The following is a 19019-nucleotide window of genomic DNA, read 5'->3' as shown; positions in this document are numbered from 1 at the left end:
GTTTCGTCCGAACGCTTTTTCGTTTCTTCTTTGTGTGCGCTCGTTTCGTCTGCCTCTTTCCTCAAGCACCTTACTTGGTTTGGGCATGGATCTTTGTTACCCTTTGTCATTCTCCTTTGCCAGTATGCAACACCTAGAACGATCAATTTTTGATGGCTGTAATATTTATACTTCTTTTGCTTTGATGAGTTGTCAAACAAATCTGAGCCAGAGTAGCGAGCGAGTTTCCAAAGCTGGCCCTTTCGTCAAAAAATAAAGAGCAAACTTGGGTGGGCACCTTTCAGCTGCAGAGTTCGGTATGGAGTAGCTATCAGGGAGCTGCCCAACAAAATTCATCAACATTCCAACCGTCCACAAATCCGATTGGACCGGACCACTTGTTAAGGTTGGTAGAGATAGGTAGAGAAGAGTGCAGAGTGATATTTTGGGAATACCTATCCGGCGGACTTAGAGTGATTACTAACGACAGAGACCCTGTGGACTTGGAAAATTACCCAAGTGGGAACTTGCAGGACCATCGCCAAACAGAGGACACAGCATTTCCGCTTCAGACAACCTCCAAGGGATCTCATTCAACCGAAACCATCACCACCGCCGGACGTGGGCTCCAAGCCACCCCTCCACAGTTCCCACTTCAACGACTTCATCACCGCTCCCAACGCGGCCACACGGAGTTCTCGCGCGCGCCCCACTCCACACTCCCCCCCATCGGACACCGAGCACCACCACCCCTCCCCCGAGTCGAGTCGGTGTCCATACTTGTACCGTCGCGGCTACCCGTCCGATTCCATCTCAACACGGTCTCTACGAAACACTCCGTGCGGTTCACACATCACCGCAGTCCAGCTATCAGGCCCCTCCTCCCCTGACACGGTCACTCCCGAGCGAACCCCCGAGTCCCCTCCGCCGTCCAGTGCCGGCGATAGCGACATCCACACAGACCACCCGCACGTCCGTTTAGTACAGCAGCAATCATGGCGTAAGTATATTGTTAGAATTGCCGTGTGTTTCTCGATGGAATTGAAAGCTGACCGACATGCTAGGAGCGGTGGTGGAACCGGAAGCTACAACACCATCAAGGGTATGTTGCATTGGAGCTTGTTTGCTTTTATGCAAGTTGCCGACGAAACAAATGCTTACCTCAGGTGTTCAACTGTAGTGGTGGCTCGGTTTCGACCGCAGAACTCGATGGAAATACGCGAAGGTGGTGAACCGATTGTTCATTTCATGTCCGATGACACCTGCGAGCTCAAGGTACTATTCCTCTTTGGCGAGTCTTGCATTGCTGCCGCTGCGGATAAGCGTACTGAGTGGGTGGCTTGCCCAGACCAAAGAATCGTCCACCTTCACGTTCGACCGAGTGTTCGATATGAAATCCAAGCAGAAGGACATCTTCGACTTTTCCATCAAGCCCACGGTCGACGATATCTTGAACGGCTACAATGGAACTGTCTTTGCGTACGGTCAAACCGGAGCTGGAAAGTCCTTTACCATGATGGGAGCTGGCGATATCGAGAACGAAGACACGAGGGGTATTATTCCTCGGATAGTTGCACAAATCTTCGAGTCCATCCTACAATCTCCATCGAACATTGAGTACACCGTGAGGGTGTCTTACATGGAAATCTACATGGAGCGCGTCCGCGATCTTCTCAATCCCGCCAATGACAACCTGCCGATCCACGAGGACAAGAACCGGGGTGTGTACGTCAAGGGTCTGCTAGAGATCTATGTCTCGAGTGTAGGTGAGGTGTACGAAGTCATGAGACGGGGAGGTTCGCAGCGAGCAGTGGCAGCCACGAACATGAACCAAGAGTCATCGCGGTCTCACTCGATTTTTGTGGTCACGATCAATCAGAAGAACGTAGAATCTGGGTCCTTGAAGACCGGATCGCTGTACCTTGTCGATCTGGCAGGTTCCGAGAAGGTTGGAAAGACCGGTGCATCCGGACAGACGTTGGAAGAAGCGAAGAAGATCAACAAATCGCTATCAGCTCTAGGAATGGTCATCAACAGTTTAACGGACGGCAAATCAGCATATGTTCCGTACCGTGACTCCAAGCTCACCAGAATTCTTCAGGAGTCGCTTGGAGGTAACTCCCGGACAACGCTCATCATCAATTGCTCTCCCTCGTCATACAACGATGACGAGACGCTCTCGACGTTGCGCTTCGGTATGCGCGCCAAGTCTATCAAGAACAAAGCGAAAGTCAACGCTGAGCTATCACCTGCGGAACTCAAGTCTCTGCTCGGCAAGGCGCAGAAGCAAAATCTCACATATACCCAGTACATTACAAATCTGGAGAGCGAGGTTGTCAGCTGGAGAGCTGGCGACAAGGTGCCAAAGGAGAAGTGGATTCCCTCGTTAAAGCTAGAGACTTCCGGAAAACCCGATGCCAGGCCTAGAAGACCAGACACGCCCTCCCGGATGGTTGCCGAACGAGAGTCACCGACACCATCGCGGCCGGACAGCAGAGCGGAAGGCACCAGAGCACCAACTCCGGTTACGATCGAGAAGGATGAAAGGGACGAGTTCTTGCGAAGGGAAAATGAGTTCCAGGACCAGTTGTCGGACAAGGAGTCACAGCTTGCCGCGGCGGAGAAGGCGTTGAAAGAAGTCCGGGAAGAGTTGGCGTTCCTCCGGGAGCATGACTCGAAGATGGGCAAGGACAACGAGAGACTTTCGACAGACGTCAATGAGCTCAAGATGCAACTCGAGAAGGTTTCGTTCGAGAGCAAGGAGGCGCAAATCACCATGGATGGTTTGAAGGAGGCGAATGCCGAGCTGACTGCGGAGCTGGATGAGATCAAGCAGCAACTGCTAGATGTCAAGATGCAAACTAAAGATGCATCCGCACAACTCGATGAAAAGGAGAAGAAGAAGGCCGAAAAAATGGCCAAGATGATGGCTGGATTCGACCTAGGTGGTGAGGTGTTCTCCGACAATGAGCGGATGATTCGCGAAGTCATAGAGCGACTGGATTACCTTATGGAGCACTCCGGTACTGGCGACGAGATCTCCGCGGACGACCTCAAGGAGCTCCGTGCCAAGCTTTTGGAGACGCAAGGAATCATTCGGCAAGCCGAGCTCTCTCTCAACGAGCGAACCGAGGAGCAGGAGGCGGCTTTCCGGAAGAAGGAGGAGCTTGAGAAGCGACTTCTCGTCTTGGAGAAGGAGTACGCGGCCGTTCTCGAGGGTGCCGTCGGCGAGGCCGGCACTGCCGAGGTTAAGGCCAAGTTAGAGGAGACATACAAGAACAAGAGGGACGTCGAGACTCAGATGCTGGAGGATCTCAAGGCGGAGATCGCGAAGAAGACTGAAGAGAACGAGAAACTGAAGGCCAACGCTGAGGACCTGCAAAGAAGGGCTAAGGCTGGTGCCAATGGAGCGCTGCCCAATGGCAAGACCATTGCTCAGCAAATTGCCGATTTCGACCAGATGAAGAAGAGCTTGATGCGGGATCTGCAGAATCGGTGTGAACGGGTAGGACTTCTTTCTTCTGGAAGCATGAAAACATTTTGCTTACTTTATATACTTGTTAGGTGGTGGAACTGGAGATTTCCCTGGATGAGACGAGGGAACAGTATCACAACGTCTTACGATCGTCGAACAGCCGTGCCCAACAGAAGAAGATGGCTTTCCTGGAGCGGAATCTTGAGCAGCTGACGCACGTTCAGAGGCAATTGGTGGAACAAAACTCTGGACTGAAGAAAGAGGTTGCTATCGCTGAGAGAAAACTCATCGCTCGTAATGAGCGGATCCAAAGCTTGGAGAGTCTCCTTCAGGACTCTCAGGAGAAGTTAACGGCGGCGAACCATCGGTATGCCGCTGCTCTCCTTCGCTGTGTAACTATAAGGCTTCCCCGCTGACAATCCCACAGTTTCGAGACTCAGCTTACTGCTGTCAAGGACCGGCTGGAAGCTGCGAAGATTGGCACCAAGGGGCTCGGCGGACCCGCTCAGTTCAGCTTCCAGGGCAGCCGAATCGCCAAGCCACTACGGGGAGGAGGCGGCGGCGCCACAACCCCCGGCGGCGATGCGGCGACCGTCCCCGTCCTATCAGGGACCGTGGGCAGCTCGGCGCAGCAGGAGGGCCAGCAGAACAAGAGAAGTTCGTGGTTCTTTGACAGAAGTCGGTAGAGCGATTTGTCATTGTTATTTCCTTACTTTCTTCTCTCGGCCTGTTTTTGTTTCCTGGTTTGTTTGATTGGTTGGCTGGATGGCGGTGAGCGGTGTGCAGGTAGTGGCGGCAGCGGCGGCTGGGGAGTAGATAGGTTCATATTTTTTGCCTTGTTTGTGTATGTGTCTTCCTTTTGACGAGGGGAGGTGGAGTCGCTCGGGGGCGGAGTCAGAGAAAGGGGGCGGAGGAATAGGGAGGGAGAATGAGTACGAACAAATATGTTGCTTTTACTACTTCTTACTTTATCTACGACCCTTTTTTTTACTGTTCTTTCCATTCTTTCTATCGGTATTCTTCTGTAACGGCTTCTACTTCTACTTCTTCTACTTCTTCTTCTACTTCTTTACACTTATTGCATATAGGTACTGCGCCGCTGCCATTTTACCCTTATGTACCCTTACCCTTATATTCCCTCCAAAGCGTCTTCCATTGATTGCAATTTGCAGCACTGCAGCACAGTTTCATTTCCTCATTTCCTCATTTCTTCATTCCGTTTTTGTTTCTTCTGGGTGTAGTTAACTACCGTCTACCTATATGGACGCTGGAGGTGGGGAGATACCGGTATCATAGATAGATATGGGAAGTGGGGAACAAGTAAGCTCGCTTCATGTCAGGAATATACATAGCAAGGGCAATCACACGATATCATTCATGATTCTGCCTCTTCCCCTCTGCAGGCTTACTCCCCGCGACTTGGCCGATCACATAGCACATCCGCCGCTGGTTATCACATACCTACCGGCGGAAAGAGGAACTTACACATGTTACATAGGCAGGTTTACCGACCTACCATAGAATGATAGCACGTCCATTGGTTTTCCATCACTTCCTATGACTGCCATGTACATACGGGGAGCATGGCACGAGCATCCAATTTTTCTGGCAAGGACACAGACAGAGCGGGTAGGTAGGTAGCTGCTGACAAAGATTGCATGTAGTCGACCGTATCGACGCATTGTGCACGGTGATGATTCGTGAAATCGGACCTTTTCCGGACTCCGGAAGCGCCACTTCCCGCTGTCAATGCGCCACAAGGGGCGGCCTCCCATCATGCCATGACCTTGCAAAGGAAGGCTTTCCATCCCTCAGGTTTGCACGCTTCCGCCAACCACAATCGTGTTTTGATTTTCTCAGTTTTACGTTTCAGGCATGCACTTCCGACCGTCCGATTTATATACCTACCCACATACCGTATTCCCGTGCGCAGTTCCCCCCTCCCCCAGGGCCCAAGAACCAAGGCCCAATGCCCAGGGCCCAGGTCACACATGCTGCAGCCGCACGATATATCACTCATCCCATCTGCCTGTGATTGCAATTTGCAGGGCTCCATGGGCTATGGGCCATGGCGCATCACTCTGCGCCGCGGCCAGCCATTGTGGCGGCGGCGGTTACAGATGGGAACTTCACTTTCTTCCTTCCTTCCCATCTCCCCATGGCTGCCGCCGCGCTGGTTGCAGATAATCCGTGCATACCTACTCTACACATGTAATGGATGGCAGGGTGCAGCCCGCTCGGCAGTACCATCCTCTTATACCCACCTCGTACATACCTGCGTACCTACTCTACATGGCAGCTGGGTTGGTATGTGGAGCAGATCCATCATCCCCCTGCCTGCGGCGCTACGCGTCCATCTAAAGAATCTATGTGTTCGGACTGGAGTCTAGGAGTCTGGACCAATGGACCCAGACCGCTCGTCGCGCCAGCCTTCAGGCCTTGCTTTTCGAATTCGATAGTTATATCTTCACAACGTCATGGCATTGCATCGGTGAAGCGAGAGCGCGAGAGCGCTCCCGGCAATCCAGTCCAGTTACCAGTACCAGTAGCTGGAAATTAGGATCCGATCGTACGAGCTGAGGTGCTGAGGTGCTGAGGTGCTGAGGTAGAAATAACGCCGGCGCATATGGATAGAGTATATAGTGTTTGAGACTGCTGGGTGCATTGCGTGACGCGAGGGGCCAGAGGCGAGAGCCTCGACTCTCGACTGCGAGACTGCGGGCGGTGGACGTTTCTCCACACCGCATCGCATCACGAGATCTCGCCCGCGCGCCCGCCCTTGCTACTCTAACTCCGACGCGGTCTCAGAACCCAAGTACCTACTCCACTTCATAGCGGCTGCTCTACGTAGGTTATGCTATTCCATTCCTCCGCTCTGCTCCAGATCTCCAGCGCTTCTTCTCTACATAGGTAGTCGTCAACCCCCCCCTCACTGAGTGCACGAATCGACAGGACCGCAGCGGCGTCGAATTGGATTTTGGATTTTGGGGCTTATGCACGATGACGCTGGAATCGAAAGGGTCCACACATTTCGCTGGTTCGTTCGTTCGCTCGTTCGCTCGCGTCGGGGCGGGGTGGGGTCGACTAGAGCAGAGAGGGGGGGGAGGGGGGGACTCTAACGGTTTTCGCGAATGCGGGTGTTGAACTGGAGGTGGCGGGTTTTCGTGGAGAGGAGGAGAGTAGGTGTGTAGGCGGAGAGGGAAACGGGGGACGGGGCGCTGATGTTTCACGGGCCTACTGTACGGTACTCTTCGCTGCTCTGCTGATGCTCTAGGTACCACGGTATATAGTACTTGGGCAGCGCTGCCATCACGACAGACGGCTGCACAGTACTATGAACGTACCTCGATATGTAGAGTAGATGTGCGGGGCCCAGTCGCCGCACCGCTCTGGCCGCCACCGCCTCTGCTCCCCTCTGCTCCCCTCTGCTCCCCTCTGCTCCCCTCTGCTCCCCTCTGCTCCCCTCTCCTCTCCAGGTAGCGCAAGCTGTACGATACATAGCATAAGTGTAGCGTACATATACGAGTGTGACGAAGGATGCAGGGTCACGCCGCCGCGCACACTCACACATCACACATCACACATCCACACCAATACCCACACCCACATGCTCTCTCTCTCTCTCTCCCTCTCTCTCTCTCTCTCTCGAGGAGTCGAGGTTGCAACGGTCAAGATTTTTTATTTCTTTTATCTGATTTCTTTTTTTTTGCGGTGAGGTGAGGTGATGAGTTTATTTTTTTTACTCTGGCTAGCAGAAAGCAAGCAAGCAGGCAGGCAGCGAGTAGCCGGCCGGTGAGTTGTTCGGGCGCGGTGCTGCCTATCATTCGGTCAACGTGCATCGTCTCTGGCAGGCCACCGGACGACGCGGTGGTGGATGAGAAAGAAGAGGAGGAATGGCGTTGCTCCAACGGTCTCCGTATTTTCAGACGAGGACGACGGCGGGAAGGCAGATATCGCAGTCGCTAAGTAGTTCATACGCAGGCCAGGCAGGTGCTTAGATATGCTATGTGAGTAGATAGAGCAGAGCGAGTCACCCTCTGCGGGCGGCGGCGGCAAGACTTGGGGCCGCTCCCATTCGTTATCACAGGGCCCGGGCTTCCTGCAAGAGCGCAGCACGTTCTGTCTCTAGATTCACGTTGCTCTAACTACTTTGGCGTGCAAGTCGTGCTCCGGAAGGTAGGGTTCGGCTCGGAAAGATAAAGGCAATAATGATGATGCTGGTGATGATGAGGCGGAGGGGAGGGAGGGAGAGAGAGGGGGAGGAGGGGAGGAGGGGAGGGCATCTGAAGCCGCTTTCCGTGCGGCGGATCCTCTAATAGCAGTAGAGTATTATATAGTACGGATACTCCACGTAACCAACGGGCGGATGTTTCTCTTGCGTTGCTGTCGTCGGCGGTTCGTTCAGGGTTCGAACAAATCTATTTACCGCGCCATGTTCGACAGACCGACCGACAGCGCGCTCCGCTCCATGCAGGTCGTTGTTTGCATCGAAGCTTCTTCATATGATGTATGCGTGCCCCGTGAAGAACGACAATCATATTGTCGATTTTCTCCGTGTTTAGTTTACATACCTTGCCTGCCTCCTTTCGGAGTTTAGCGCATTCGTTGCCAACGTGCGTGGTCTTGAGATCGTCCGCCAGCCAGTCAACCCGCCCCCCTAGAAAGTGCGAGGGAGGGAGGCAGAGTCGCGAGCGAGGGAAGCGAGCGCTGGACCGGCGACGGAAGAGGACGGACTGAACTGGACTTGGGCTTGGGCTCAGACACGCGTAGACGAGTGATACATCGTACGGCCAGACTCCCGTGAAACCACCGCGGACGGAGCGAAGAAAAGAAAAAGACGGCGATAGAAAGAGAGCAAAACTATTAGCGGAGAGGGAGCGAGAGAGACGATCTTTAAGAGGACGACGGAGGAGAAAAGTGACCGATCGACCGCGCGCGACGTCGAACGCGGAGTTTGGCTTGACTTGACTGCACTGGCCTTGACTTGACTGCACTGGACTTGGCTTGACTCGACGACGAACAGCAGCCAACGTCCGGCGCCAACCAACAACGGCCAAACTCCACCACCACCACCACCACCACCACCACCACCACCACCTTAACGGCCGACCCTACTGTTATTTACTACTGCGCTCCCCACCTCGTGAACAGCTCAGCACCCAACCAACCAGTCGCATCTCACTACCTCGACTCCTCCTCCTGCTCCTACCTCAACTTCTCCTCCCTCACTCCACCTCGTTCCTCCTCAGTTCTTCTTCTCCTACCTCCCACCCTACTCCCTCGCCCTCTTTAACGAAAACATCCCCCAGACCGTTAAAGAGAATAATAATAGCCACGAACGACGGACGGGCAACTCCTGCCTATCGTTCGCCAAACACTCGATACACCCATCGCATTCGATCCCACATCCTCTGTCGTGCGGTTGTCTGACCCGACCCGACCCCCGAAAAAGGCTATCACCAGCCACCAGCCAGCCACCAAGCACTGCTACTCTGACTACTCCTACTCTTACTACCACTACTACTACACCACCACCACCACCACCACCACCACCACCACCACCACCACCACCAACACCACCACCACATATACTATTGCTCCCCACCTCATCCACCTTTCTCCACCTCTAGTACCTACCCGCTCCTGTCAGGCGACAGAAAAACTATTCACAGATGGGGAACTGCGGGTCATCGTGTTCGTCATGCTGCAAAGGTAAGCACGCCGCACGCTACCCCGTCATCCGACGATAACCAACGGGCGCGACCCGTGAAAATGAAAAAGATGAAAAGAAAAAAACTCTAACTTATATCTCTACGTGTAGGCCGGTCGCGCGACGGTGGACTCTATGAACCCGTCTTACAGGACAGTGAGCGAGAAGCGGTGTCGGATCTGCTACAATATCTCGAGAACGCACGTCATCCCACATACCCCCACCCCCCCAATATTTCTCCACCGCGAACGAAAACCTCCTTCGCTTTGTTCGATCGACTCGGCTAACCTTCGTAACAGCGGTCCGAAGTCGACTTCTTCAGCGGGGAGCCTCTACGAGCGCTCAGTACGCTGGTATACTCCGACAATGTCGACCTACAGCGAAGCGCGAGCTTGACTTTCGCCGAGATCACCGAACGAGGTCGGTCCCCTAACCACTCCCGGCTCGACTCATGACGGTTCGGGTCGTATGTTTCATAGTTGCTGACCGATGTGGACGTGTAGATGTTCGGGAGGTCGATCGCGATACGTTGGAGCCCATCTTGTTTCTCCTGCAAAACCCAGATCTCGAGGTGCAGCGGGCCGCTAGTGCAGCGCTCGGCAACCTCGCTGTCAATAGTACGTATTCGAGTCGGAGACGCGCAAGCAGAACTGGGGGGCTAACGAGAAGAAATAGCCGAAAACAAGGTTGCGATTGTACTGTTGGGTGGTTTGGCACCTCTGATCCGTCAGATGATGTCGCCGAACGTCGAGGTGCAGTGCAATGCCGTTGGATGCATCACCAACCTGGCGACCCACGAGGACAACAAGGCGAAGATTGCGAGGTCAGGAGCCCTCGGTCCTCTGACCAGACTGGCGAAATCAAAGGATATGAGGGTCCAGCGTAATGCTACTGGGGCTCTGTTGAATATGACACATTCCGGTACATAGGCATATTCACCCGTACTTTGCAGAGATTTCTCTCACTTTTTTTGTTTGTTTTGGCGACTGCTTGCTGACCGGTTAACCCTGCAGATGACAATCGACAACAGCTCGTCAACGCGGGTGCCATCCCCGTTCTCGTTTCCCTCCTCTCGTCCCACGATGTCGATGTCCAGTACTACTGTACCACCGCCCTCAGCAATATCGCCGTCGACTGTAACAACCGGAAAAAGCTCGTGGCGACTGAGCCAAAACTCGTTTTCTCTCTCGTCCACCTGATGGATTCCTCGAGCCCCAAGGTCCAGTGTCAAGCGGCGTTGGCGCTACGAAACCTGGCGTCGGATGAGAAATACCAGTTGGAGATTGTTCGTGCCAAGGGCCTGCCGCCGCTCCTCCGGCTGCTTCAGTCCACTTTCCTTCCTCTGATCTTGTCCGCCGTCGCCTGCATCCGCAACATCTCAATACACCCCCTCAACGAGTCACCCATAATCGAGGCCGGATTTTTGAGGCCGTTGGTTGATTTGCTCGGGTCGACGGACAACGAGGAGATTCAGTGCCACGCCATCTCGACGCTGCGGAATCTTGCCGCCAGTTCGGACAAGAACAAGGAATTGGTGCTGGAGGCGGGTGCGGTCCAGAAATGCAAGCAGCTGGTTTTGGACGTGCCTCTGAGCGTTCAATCCGAGATGACCGCCGCCATCGCGGTTCTGGCATTGAGCGACGATCTGAAGGCGCATCTACTGAGCCTCGGTGTGTTCGACGTGTTGATTCCTCTGACCGCTTCGGAGAGTATCGAGGTGCAAGGAAACAGCGCTGCTGCCCTTGGAAACCTGTCTTCAAAAGGTGGGCCGACACTCCTCGGCAATCCAACGCCCCGAATTCCGTGCTAATGTGACTGCAGTTGGCGATTACTCGATGTTCGTTCAAGACTGGCAGAAGCCTGCGGGCGGTATTCACGGTTACCTCAAGCGATTCCTCGAGAGCAATGACCCGACATTCCAGCACATCGCCATCTGGACCCTCCTCCAACTGCTCGAATCGGAGGACGCCAAGCTAAAGGCGCTGATCAGTCAGTCCACGGAGATCGTATCGATGATCCGCGAGATCGCGAACAAGGCGGTAGACTCTGACGATGAAGGTGACGATGGCGAGGCAGAGGTGATCTTCCTCGCACGGAGGTCGGCAAATCTGTTAGAAGGCGCGGATGGTTCTGTTGCCATTGCCAAAACGCAGTAAAACCAACGCAGAAATGCGGTAATGTTAATTCGATGGGATACGGAATGGAGAAGGCTATGGGAGATGTTGATGATTTGGCGACGCTGTCTGACGGTTGTTTTGATCGTTTTCGCGGGCTTTGGTGGCACAGCTTTTTTTCCCGTTCTTTTCTCCACATGATACTCGCTTTCGTTCGTTGACGTTCTGCATCCCGCTGTGTCTTTATGGCATTCTTGCTTTTTTTGTTTTGCTTACCTGCTTACCTCTACCTTCTTACCTGCTTTTCTGCCTTTTTTTCTTTTTTCTTCATCGTTTGCACTGCACTGCGTGGGGTTTGTCTGCTGGGTGATGAGCTATTGGGATTGGGTCGGGAAAGCGATTTGACAGGGCTGAAATTTTTCATGTTTCTCATCAATGGTCTACGAGTTTTCTTTTTTCTTTTTTCCTTTTTTCTTGTCCTTTTGATTTCTTCTTCTTTTCACGGTGTTTGGTTCGGTGGATGGATCGATCGATTATCGAAGTTTACTTGGTAGTCCCTTCTATCTCTCTCTCTCTCTCCCTTGTGGCTGGCTGGCAGATGCGGGGGGGGTGGTGATGGATGGTGACGGCTGGTTAAATTGCAACGGAATCGAGAATCGGGACTCGGGAGGGAGGGGAGGTGGGAGGTATGGTATGCGACAGGGCTGGAGGACTGGAGGACTGGGAGGATATATGGGATCCGGTATGGGAATGGGTATGGGAATGGGTATGGCCTCGAGCGAGTATGGGGTATGACGATCGGGAGTGATTCGACCTGCTTGTTTGCTTGGCCTGTGTATGATGAGATGGATGGATGGATGGTTGGTTGGTGCCTTTGAAGTTTGAAATGTATCACGACGGAATTCGGGTTCGGTTCGGAACGGGTGACTGGCTGGTGGGATGGGGTGGAGGGGGGGGGTGGTGGAGCATGCAGTGGCGGAGGGAGGGGGGATTGGGCTGGACTGGGGAATGTGAGAGGGCCACCTACTCTATCGATTCTGTGCCTTCAGGAATCAGGCTTCGTTCTTTCTACTCGATGATTTATTATTATCTACCGTATACCATACCGTGCTCACTGCTCACTACTTGCTCCGTTTGCAACTGCGCAGGTCGGGATTCTGCCTGATATGCTTACTCTAGCTTGTTGTGATATGTGCATTGCGGCATTGCGGCATTGCGGCTTTGACTTTGTTATGGTTATGGGCCTTTGTTGTTGTTATTGTTTTGGTTGTTGTTTTGGTTGTTGTTTTGGTTGTGCTTCTAGAATACCAAGGTAGGTATTCCATGGAGGGTATGGTATGTGAGTAGAATCACTCACGGAAGCACATACTTGATCTGACAATAAGTATCTCAATATTCGTAATCAAGAACGGCTTCATATCTTCAGTATGGAAAGCCTCAATTGCGGCGGCGGGGTGCAGAAGTCTGAATTGACGTACCAGGAGCTGCCAATAAGTGGTGCCTCATCTCCATTACGAATTATAAGCACTAGTCTATATCAGGAGGGCACTATGCCAGATACAATGAAATGAGTGAGTGGTTGTGACTAAGTGGTATGGGGAAAAACGCTAAGTTGTATAGGGGAAAACCTGATGAGGCAGCACTTACGCTTACACCCGAGTACTTCATATAGATATCATGCATCTGGTTACGTACCGCGTACTAGAGTGTGGAGCCAAGCCTGATCTCTCTGCTTTCGTGCATCTTGTGCATCTTGTATAAACCCAGATCTCCGTGGCTTCGTGCTTCTGCGGACGAGCTTGGAAGTTGAGACGAGCTTGGAAGTTGGGACGGTTTTTGCTCTCCCGATCTGTTCTCCCGATCTGCTCTACTCTACATACAGTCTACAGTCGCGAGTGATACACAATGCACTCCACAGTTCCCACTCCACTCGGTTGCCTGGAGTGGGGGGAATCCATACATAGAGTAGCAAGAACTCGTTTCGAGTTTCAGATCCTGCACGTGCAGTCGCGTTAACTACTCCTCGATACTCTACATACCGTATCATACCAGCCTGCAGCTGGGGGGGGGATCTGGAGAAGGCGATTGGCAGAGCGCTCGATTCGGTGTGTTTTGAATTCGCAGTCTTACTGCACGCCGCGCCTGCGGTGTGGTATGTAGAGTACCGTATAGGTATGGTGTATGGGTGGGCATCGCACGCGACGCGATGTGGTAGGTAGACTAGATAGAGAAGTGGGGAAGAGGGGAGGATGGTTGCGCGGTGCTGCGGATGAAGGTGAAGGTGAAGGTGAAGGTGAAGGTGAAGGTGAAGGTGAAGGTGAATTGATGGTGATGATGCTAGGTGGGAGGGACTGCCTCGGACTCCGGAGGCTGACGGACTAGGGAGGAGAGCACTTGAGTCTTGGGTTTAACGGCTGTAAGAATAGCCACGTACGTAGAATCCAATTTCACGGGTTCGTTTGATGAGATTGTTATGATCGGTCTGTGTGGCGGTTAGCTGGAACTGGTCGCTTGGGCTTGGGCTGGGTTAGAGTAGGGTGGGCGGAGGGGGGTGCGAGAAGAGAGACAAGGCTAGCGAAGGCCCGGGGGGAGGAAGGAGTAAGTAGAGTAAGGAAGGGGGTTGTTTTTGTTTACACCTTACACCCTCACACACCACACACGCCCTCACGGCACACACAACACTCTTTCTTCACTACCACCACCACCCACCACTGTCTCCACCACCTACCCGTGTCATTCCTTTAATAAATCAACACTCGCTCGTTTGCCTTCTCTAACACTGCCACCCCCCCTTCAACCCACCACACCTTCTTTTACTAACCCACCACCAATTCCCATTCTATCACTTCCCCTTCCCACCCCCCCATCGCCATCGCCATCACCACACAGCAAACTACGCCAGAAAAACGCCAGTCAAAAAAAAAGAACAAAACCCCGAGGCAAGAAGAATAGCAACGGCTGTGAAATTATTGCATTTTATGACGGCGTTGTTGAGCGTGGTTTTTAAATTCTTGTAATTACAATTTTTTAATCCTTTTTTTTCTTCTTGTCTTGTAAGTTTGTTGTGTGCACACATGAAGAATCCCTATTCCACCGTCTCAGAAAGCGAAAATAAAAAAGCAATTGACTGACCTGTGTGTGTTTCTGTTGTAGGTTTTTATAGTTGTGATACCCCCATACACCTCCTAAATGGAGTCCTCGATACCGCCCCGTTCACGCACATCCCGTCGGTCTCGCCCCTCGCTCGCAGCTTTCACAGACAGCGGATACGAACCCTCACGGCCGTCGACCTTCTCGAAGGGCAAGAGCTCGCTCACACGACCACACTCGACGCGCCATGCGGATGGCTCGGCGCCTGCGCCGCGAAGAGGAAGCCTCTTTGGCGACTTGTTCACCGATCCCGCAGCGGCGAGCAATATGTTCCCTTCCTTCCGAGGAGCGAAGGGTAACACCATGAAGAACCGGACGGCGTACCCGTTTCCGATGGACAGTGCCGAGGCGGCATCCGTGAATGGCGGCGGGACCATAGTTGGCCCGCCCCATGGAACTATCACGGCTGCTGCGCACAGTACTAGTGGTGGAGGTACGAGCGGTTCCGGAACGGTCTCTAAGAGTGGCTCGTCGGCGTATCCGCGCACAAACACTATTTCGCGCAGCGCAACCATCAGCTCCGCCTGGAGCGGCGTCAGCAATCGCTTGTTTATGGAGTCGATCATGGGCACTGGAAACGAACGTGAGGCGAATGAGTTCACCCAGCAGTTTGACAAGTTGGCGAAGAAGCATGGGATTCAGCCGTTTCCGAAAGACTTCAAGGCCGATCCCACGTCCGTGTCCGTGTCCAGTGCGTCGCAGAATGTCAGCTCCGGGGAATCGACGCCGCCGACGATGAGGGGGAATAAGCTGTGGAATAGGTTGCTGCGACGGACGCCGTCGTCGATGGATGTGTCGAAGCTCCATGGAAACATGAAGCTGACCCTTTCGAGGAGGAGAAACAACGAAGTTAGCGACTTGGCGGCGATTGGAAAGGGGAAGCGAGACTCGCTAAAGGGAATGCATCTCGAAGATATGATTCGGCTGGGTGGAGTGGCGATTCTCAATTTGCCGCTTGGACTTTCGCCTGGAGACTTGCTCATTCCTACTTGCATTCATGCGGCAGCGTCTTTTCTGTTGAACAACGGTATGTCCTGAACGTCCGAGTGAGGGGGTGAGTGAGCCAATGAGTGAGTGAGTGAGACTGACGGTGATTTTTCGCTTCGCAAAGGCCTGAGAACTCCTGGTATCTTCAGGATCTCGGGGAATGTGAACACAGTGTACGCGCTGTACGACCACTATCAGAAACAGTTGGAAGAGAATAACAATGGAGCTGTCGTTGCAACTACCGCCCTCGCAAGACTGCCTAGCCACATTAACTACTCGATCCACGATGTCGCGCACCTCTTCAGAAAGCTTCTGCACGGACTGCCTGGCGGACTTCTAGGATCCCCTGCGGTTTTCCAGGCCTTGTACAATATTCACCGCTTCGTTTACCCCGACCCTTCGCTCGGCGATGACATAACTAAAAACGTCAAACCACGCATGGTCGCCCTTGCTATTTCGTCCATCAACCTCCACTTCCGCATCTCGCTCATCTGCGCTGTGTTCGGGCTTTTGCGGGCTATCAGCTTGGCGTCGGATCAAGATGTGGCTTCCAAAGTCAGGGACCCGCATGAGATATTCGCACAATTGAAGGATGATGCCCTGGGCATAGTTTTCGGACCGCTGCTTCTGGGCGACAAGTCGGACCACATCCTTACCGAGGATCTGGAGGATCGCGGTGGTCTCTTGGTGCTTGCGTCTGTCGGACCGAGTGCGAAGAATAGCTCGAGACTAGGAAAGGGCAGCAGTAGGTCCAGAGGGTTTGACCTCGGATATAGCAAGAAACAGCTCGAAAAAACGAAGCGTGCGGCGATGGTTTGCCAGATGCTTATCGACAACTGGGAAGACATCTGCTACCAGATGAAGCGGATCAATACGCTTGGTGCTACAGCACAGGCGTACGATCTTCCGGCCGACGCGCAGTCCCAGGCGGATTTCAAGTACATGTATGAGGACCCGAACAGATCCATCCGCGCAGAATCGAAGCGGTCTCCCCAGGGCTTGGAGCGAAGCCAGAAAGGTACCGTGAGAAGCAGCACCCGGCGAGGCAGTCGCACTTCTTTCCAGGAGCGCACTTCCTTCCATGAGCGCACGTCCTTCCATGAACGCAATTCCTTTCACGAGCAGCCCGGAGTCGAGTACCAAAACCGCCTCAGTGCAGGCCGCATCCCGGATCTCTCGTTCACCACTCCGTACTTTAACGGATCGCAGTCCGCGCTGCCAGATTTGATGCACTTCTCGACTTCTCCCTCCGAGAATGGCGACAATGACGATGCACCGGTTCAAGGCCCCTTCATGGTTGAAAGGACTTTCCGGACCGAGATGCCACCGATAGTTGAGATGCCGCCGGTTCGACCCCTCGATATGACGCCGCTTCGTGCACTGCAGCACCCTACCGAGACGGGATCTCCCGAGGCCTCGCCCAATTGGAGGGTTCTCGACGCTCCCGAGCCCATCCCTACTCCCATCTGCAAGACTCCTACCACCGAGGGAGCGCTCAACTGGAATACTGCCCAGGAAACACCCAACTGGAAAGCTCTCTCAACGACCGAAGAGACACCGAACTGGAAAGCCCTTACGTCACCCGAAGATACGCCTAACTGGAATGCCGTTGCGTCGCCGTCCGGGACACCTAACTGGAAAGCCCTCACTTCGCCCACAGATACGCCTAACTGGAAAGCCTTCGGCACGGATGAGACGCCAAACTGGCAACAGCTTGCCCCCTCCCCACCCGGAACGCCAGTGCAGCGGTATCAAGTCAAGTACAGGGAGCCTGCCATGCACGCAGAGGTATCGCAGCAGTTTCCCGCAGAGCTCCAGCGCTCAGCATCCCAGGTGTCTGGTGGCTCTGTCGGCTCTAGGAGATCGATGTCGTTGGGCTCTCAGGGAGGACACATTGAGTTGTTCGGAGCCGCCACGCCGCCAATGGAAATGACCCCGCAAGCAGCAATTAGACCCTACCACCGCGGGCCGATAGTATTGGCACCCGCATTTGAGGAGTCGCCGCCATCGCCCGCTCCTTCCACTGTGGATGAAGATCAAGATTCGGTAAGCGCGCCAGAAATGCTGGGTCATTTGGACCGCAGGACGACGTTTGGACGTAGAGTGATCTCGCCCGTCCCGGAGATGTCTCCGCCGCAAGATATTATGGCTGGCGTGGTGGAGGAAGACCAGCGTCCCATCACGCCTAAGCCCCTTAGCTTTAAAAAGAAGGCAAGGGGATCCTCATTCTCCATCTTTGAGGATAAGGACAAAACTCCTGACAAGAACCTCAAGGCCCGGACCGGATCGATTGAGAGCCCGGCGTTGACCTTGACCAAGCCCAATTCTCAGGGCGAGATCAAGCTCAACATCAAAGGCGCCAAGCCATTGCCGACTGCACGAGCATCCCCCGATTCCGACTCGCTATCGAGGCCGCTCGGTGTGCCACTGCAACCCTCCACGCCCAACCGAAATCCGCGCGTAACATCCCTCGAAGCAGACTTAGAGGATCGATTCCTATTCGACATCGAAGGCGAGACGCCCTCGCCGCGGAAGCTGCGCGGAAACTCGGCGCTGTATGCGGAGATAAGACGGCTGCAGAAGCTCGTCGACGCCAAGAACGAGGAGGCGCTGCAGACGCGTCGCGAACTCGAGCTCGCAAAGAGTATGGCCAGCGCTAGTACCCTCAGCCAGCTCGTGCGCGAGACACAAGAGGAGTTGAAAGTCTGGCGCAACCGCGCTGAGTGGGCCGAGAAGCAGCTTCGCGAGCGAGGGATGAAGCCTCGGCAGGTCAGCGTTGCCGGCGGGGCTACATCTGGTGGCACGTTTTCTAGGGGCCATGCACACCGGTACAGCATGAGTTGAGCGACGGGTGAAAAAGTAGGCGTTTGTGTGTGTTTTTTTTTTATATTGCGTCTTGATTGATATCGATGGTTTGTTTTTGTGTGCGTTTTTTTCGCGTCGTCATTTTTTTTCCCTACTCTTCCGGCGTCGTCGGGGCCTTTTTGATATCATTATTGCATAGCAGCAGCCAGTCTTCATTCTTATTCATTCATTTTTTTTATCCTTTTATCCTTCTCTTCTTCTTTTACACTTCGATTCTCTCCATTCTTTTGCCTGGTGCGGGGGCGCATTATTTTATTTCCTTTACCACTTTCTTTCCCTTCCTTCCTCTTTATTCTTTTCATCATGACATGCATGAAACGAATTACTTCCTCCATTCCCGCACCCTTACTTACACCTTACCACCTTACACACCTTTATTTCATGAAGCTTACGATTCACTCACTGTTTTTAAGCGCCATTACCACATACCACATACCATTATCATTATAGAGGCGGGGTGTTCTTGTTCTCTTGTTCTCTTGTTCTCTTGTTCTCTTGTTCTGTATCTTTTATTGTTTTTGTAGTCCACATTGAACGTGTGCTGGGTTGCGCTTTATTTTCGACTTTTTTCATCTTTTTTTGGCGGGGTTGCTGGCTGCTGAGGAGGGGATTGGGGATTGCGGATTGGGTTGGGTTGCATTGGGGTTGCTGGGGGTTGGTTTGTTGGGGGTTTCTTTGCGGTTGCAGTGAGAGGAGGGGGATGATGGCGAGGGAGGGTGGGATATTGTATTTTAGTTTT

The 19019-nt window shown here is 53.4% G+C and overlaps 4 protein-coding genes across 4 annotated transcripts; all 4 read left to right on the top strand.

The window, feature by feature from the left end:
- The first annotated feature begins 509 nt into the window (after positions 1 to 509).
- On the top strand, positions 510 to 4220 carry BZA05DRAFT_18961 (P-loop containing nucleoside triphosphate hydrolase protein). Its single transcript, XM_051479393.1, has 6 exons — positions 510 to 979; positions 1044 to 1081; positions 1160 to 1254; positions 1328 to 3484; positions 3544 to 3821; positions 3882 to 4220. Exons 1-6 carry the CDS (start codon positions 975 to 977, stop codon positions 4138 to 4140), a joined length of 2832 nt encoding a protein of 943 aa, XP_051344577.1. The 5' UTR covers positions 510 to 974; the 3' UTR covers positions 4141 to 4220.
- Positions 4221 to 4849, top strand: BZA05DRAFT_18962 (uncharacterized protein). Its single transcript, XM_051479394.1, has one exon. The coding sequence runs from the start codon at positions 4301 to 4303 to the stop codon at positions 4697 to 4699; it is 399 nt and encodes a 132-aa protein (XP_051344576.1). The 5' UTR covers positions 4221 to 4300; the 3' UTR covers positions 4700 to 4849.
- A 4277-nt stretch (positions 4850 to 9126) lies between these two features.
- Positions 9127 to 11320, top strand: BZA05DRAFT_423459 (armadillo-type protein; the record flags this gene model as incomplete). The annotated part of the gene is made up of 7 exons (XM_051485873.1): positions 9127 to 9166; positions 9276 to 9364; positions 9464 to 9584; positions 9668 to 9781; positions 9840 to 10085; positions 10178 to 10927; positions 10986 to 11320. 7 exons carry the CDS (start codon positions 9127 to 9129, stop codon positions 11318 to 11320), a joined length of 1695 nt encoding a protein of 564 aa, XP_051344575.1.
- A 3056-nt stretch (positions 11321 to 14376) lies between these two features.
- BZA05DRAFT_18670 (uncharacterized protein) lies at positions 14377 to 18492 on the top strand. Its single transcript, XM_051479361.1, has 2 exons — positions 14377 to 15455; positions 15540 to 18492. Exons 1-2 carry the CDS (start codon positions 14468 to 14470, stop codon positions 18257 to 18259), a joined length of 3708 nt encoding a protein of 1235 aa, XP_051344574.1. The 5' UTR covers positions 14377 to 14467; the 3' UTR covers positions 18260 to 18492.
- The last annotated feature ends 527 nt before the right edge of the window (positions 18493 to 19019 follow it).

This window comes from Tricharina praecox (genome assembly GCF_024521635.1).
Source record: "Tricharina praecox strain CBS 144465 chromosome Unknown BZA05scaffold_1, whole genome shotgun sequence".
Taxonomy (NCBI): domain Eukaryota; kingdom Fungi; phylum Ascomycota; class Pezizomycetes; order Pezizales; family Pyronemataceae; genus Tricharina; species Tricharina praecox.
Note: the sequence above shows the minus strand (reverse complement) of the source record. Positions and strands in the feature narration are given on the sequence as shown.

What these genes read in the sequence shown, in the direction of transcription:
- BZA05DRAFT_18961 (XM_051479393.1), top strand. An exon ending in TGCAGAATCGGTGTGAACGG is followed by an intron (nt 3,485 to 3,543) that starts GTAGGACTTCTT and finishes TATACTTGTTAG; the next exon opens with GTGGTGGAACTGGAGATTTC. An exon ending in TTAACGGCGGCGAACCATCG is followed by an intron (nt 3,822 to 3,881) that starts GTATGCCGCTGC and finishes ACAATCCCACAG; the next exon opens with TTTCGAGACTCAGCTTACTG.
- BZA05DRAFT_18962 (XM_051479394.1), top strand. Translation starts at nt 4,301, where the DNA reads ATGTGTCTTCCTTTTGACGAGGGGAGGTGGAGTCGCTCGGGGGCGGAG.
- BZA05DRAFT_18670 (XM_051479361.1), top strand. Translation starts at nt 14,468, where the DNA reads ATGGAGTCCTCGATACCGCCCCGTTCACGCACATCCCGTCGGTCTCGC. An exon ending in GTCTTTTCTGTTGAACAACG is followed by an intron (nt 15,456 to 15,539) that starts GTATGTCCTGAA and finishes CGCTTCGCAAAG; the next exon opens with GCCTGAGAACTCCTGGTATC.